Here is a 3,028-nt window from a genome sequence, read left to right as displayed (position 1 = left end):
AAACGTTAGGGGCAAAATTTCTTTCTGGCACTTACACATCCTGGGATTCCTCAGTGAAAGGAAGCAAGAAAATACCATTCCTAAATGCGTGGACTATAATCGGAACAATAGACTGAGATGGAGACTGATCCCAAGCAGATGCTGACAAGCGCTTTGGAACTGATGATTAATGATTTTCAGCTTCCGACTACACTCATGTTGGCCTGTCTGTCCGTCTTCTAGATCCTTGAATGCTGCAAGCAGATATTTTCTTGAAGAAGGAGGTATCTCAGGAAGCCATAGCTGTGACTCGATCTACCAGGAACTACGGTCCAGGAAAGCAAGTACTAACCATTAGTAACTAATGATTTCTACCCTCGGGGTGTCCAGTCTCTTGTAGGCTGATTCTAAGGGGATTGTGATAGCCTGCTACGGGTCCACAGCAAGATCTGTTCGCTGTTGCCACAGGGTAACTTTGTCATCACGGCTTTGGAAACTTGACTTTCTTCTTTCTTAATCCTATTTTTCCAAATTCTTTATTTGAGCATTCTAGAGTCTTTTAAAGAGTTTCCATACACGCAAATATTTATCATTAGGCTTATTTAGGGGCAAATTCAGACAGAAAGCACCAATAATACATCATCTAGGAATCCATCTTCATAAATAAACCCCATTGCTGATAAACAAAAATTAAGTATTGTAGATGGAGGCAGCTAAACCAAAATAGCCTTTCAGCGAGATTCCCTTGATTTGTTGAAAGACCCAGCCAACCAGTACTTTTGGTGACTTTCTTCCTGGGCGTGGCCCAAGCCACGCCCATCTGTCTTCTAGTCTTGACACTAGGTGGATGTAGGTATTGTTGCGTATGGTAATCAGACTAAGAAAGGCCTGCCCTACACTTTTGGGTATGCTTTTCTTTTTCAGCTCGTTTAAATAAAGCCTGACCAGTTCGGTAGTGAGCCTGATGCCTCTCCAACATCAACCAGAACACTTTTCTGCTCAGCGCTTTCTTGTGCCCCTCCTGGTGGCCCTGATGTCTACATCTTCTGACGCCTGTGGTAAGCCACCATGGTTTCCAAACATGCAGCTCAATGGCGCTAAAGACAGTTATGGGACTGGCGAAAAAGTGGAATACTCATGTAGACCAGGATATACACGACGACCTACTGTCAACATCTCCAGCGTGTGCACTGCAGAAGGCCAGTGGTCACCCGTTTCAAAGGATGCTTGTTACAAAAAGTCATGTCCAAGGCAAGAAGATCCCTTAAATGGTCAAGTAAACTACCTGAATGGAAGTTCTGAATTTGGTACACAAATTCAATATACTTGCCATCCTGGCTTTGTCTTAATTGGTGACGTAATTCTATATTGTCTTCTTGCAGGATCAGATGTACAGTGGAGTGCTGATCCCCCAATATGTACAAAAATTTTATGTCAGCCACCTCCAAATATAAAAAATGGAGAATTTTTCCCAAGTCACAAAGACGTATTTGAATACCATGAAGTGGCAACTTATCAATGTAACCGTGTTCCTCCTGGTCAGGATGAACTGTCCCTTGTTGGTGAGAGACAGATCTATTGCTCTGAAAATAGAGAATGGAGCGCTAACCCTCCTGAGTGCAAAGTGGTCAGATGTCCATATCCCGTAATTCTGAATGGGAGACAGACGTCAGGATTCAGTAGGAAATACTCCTATAGAGCAAGGGTTATGTTTGAATGTAACCAGGGGCTTTTCCTTCATGGCAGCGAAACTGTCATGTGTGAGGGTAATAATACATGGCAGCCACCAATTCCAATATGTCGGAGTGAGCCCCCTCCTCCCTCACCTCTCCCTCCTCCCCCTCCTGCAATACCTTCCAGCACAAGTGTTCTGAGCTCTATCAAAGGAGAAGCATTTGGTTTTGGAGATTCAAAGGGATGGATCATCTCTCTGATAATGATGGCTGTGTTGGAGCTACAGTAATTTGCACTGGTCATTCTGACATCCTCAAAGAGCGAAGAAGAGAAGAATATACTGGAAATATCAGCTGCCAGAATAAATTAATTATTCTAAGCACAGCAGGCTGAATGGTTTTCATACCCTGTTTTATTGGTGTAGGAGCGTCTTCTTTCTATGTGTTTCTTTCATTGGTTAAATAAAGAGACTGCCTTGGCCTTTTGATAGGGCAGAAAATTAGGTGGGTGGAGTAAACAGAACAGAATTCTGGGGAAGAGGGAAGTGTGGCAGATGCCATGGCTCTCCTCTCTGAGACAGATGCTGGTTAGATTCATACTGGTAAGCCACAGTCAAGTGGCAATACACATGAATGGAAATGGGTTAATTAAGAAGTGAGAGTTAGCTAATATGAGGCTAGAAATAATGGGCCAGGCAGTGTTTAAATGAATGTAATTTGTCTGTTGTTATTTCAGGGTATAAGCTAGCCAGGCGGCTGGGAGCCAGGTGGTGGGAAGAAGCCCACCACTCCTTTTACAAAATTTTATATTCTATCATTTTAGCTCTATTAAAACATCTTCAGATATACAATAACTGTACTGTAATTTCACTCTTGTAGCTGCAACTGTTTTTTCATAATGGGAATGCAATGGGGGCATAATGTAGTTTGAATGTAGTTATCCTTTGATCCTTTTTTGAAGTTGGGTTAGGAACATATTTACTATTTGCCCTTAAATAAAACACACACACACACACACACACACACACACACACACACACACACACGTCTTTTTGGTAGCCTCAATGTATAGAAATTGTATGACCTGCGCACTACCCAGTTCAAAATAAAACTGTCTTTCATTCATTAATGATGATTTCAGGATTATTTGTACAAACACTAATGCTAACTCTTTACTTTCATTCTTTATGTGTGAAAATTTTAAGATCACAATTTTCATTGAAGAAAGCACTTACAAGTATGAATACTCTGGGTCAACTTTTATTCATTAAAACCAGAAAATCTGCAAAGCAAGACTAGGACATGTTTGGCTTCCTTGGCTAGGAATAATGCAAAATTTTCATAAATTAGTCAGTGACTTTCTTTTTCATTTCTGT

The 3,028-nt window shown here is 41.3% G+C and overlaps 1 protein-coding gene across 1 annotated transcript; it reads left to right on the top strand.

Annotated features, from left to right (window-relative positions):
* The first annotated feature begins 943 nt into the window (after positions 1-943).
* LOC101992053 (membrane cofactor protein-like) lies at positions 944-1,942 on the top strand. The gene has a single exon (XM_005363671.1). It carries the CDS (start codon positions 944-946, stop codon positions 1,940-1,942), a length of 999 nt encoding a protein of 332 aa, XP_005363728.1.
* Positions 1,943-3,028: the final 1,086 nt, after the last annotated feature.

Source organism: Microtus ochrogaster, linkage group LG9 (assembly GCF_000317375.1).
Source record: "Microtus ochrogaster isolate Prairie Vole_2 linkage group LG9, MicOch1.0, whole genome shotgun sequence".
NCBI lineage: Eukaryota > Metazoa > Chordata > Mammalia > Rodentia > Cricetidae > Microtus > Microtus ochrogaster.
The sequence above is the reverse complement of the archived record's forward strand: the minus strand, read 5'-3'. Positions and strand labels throughout refer to the sequence as shown.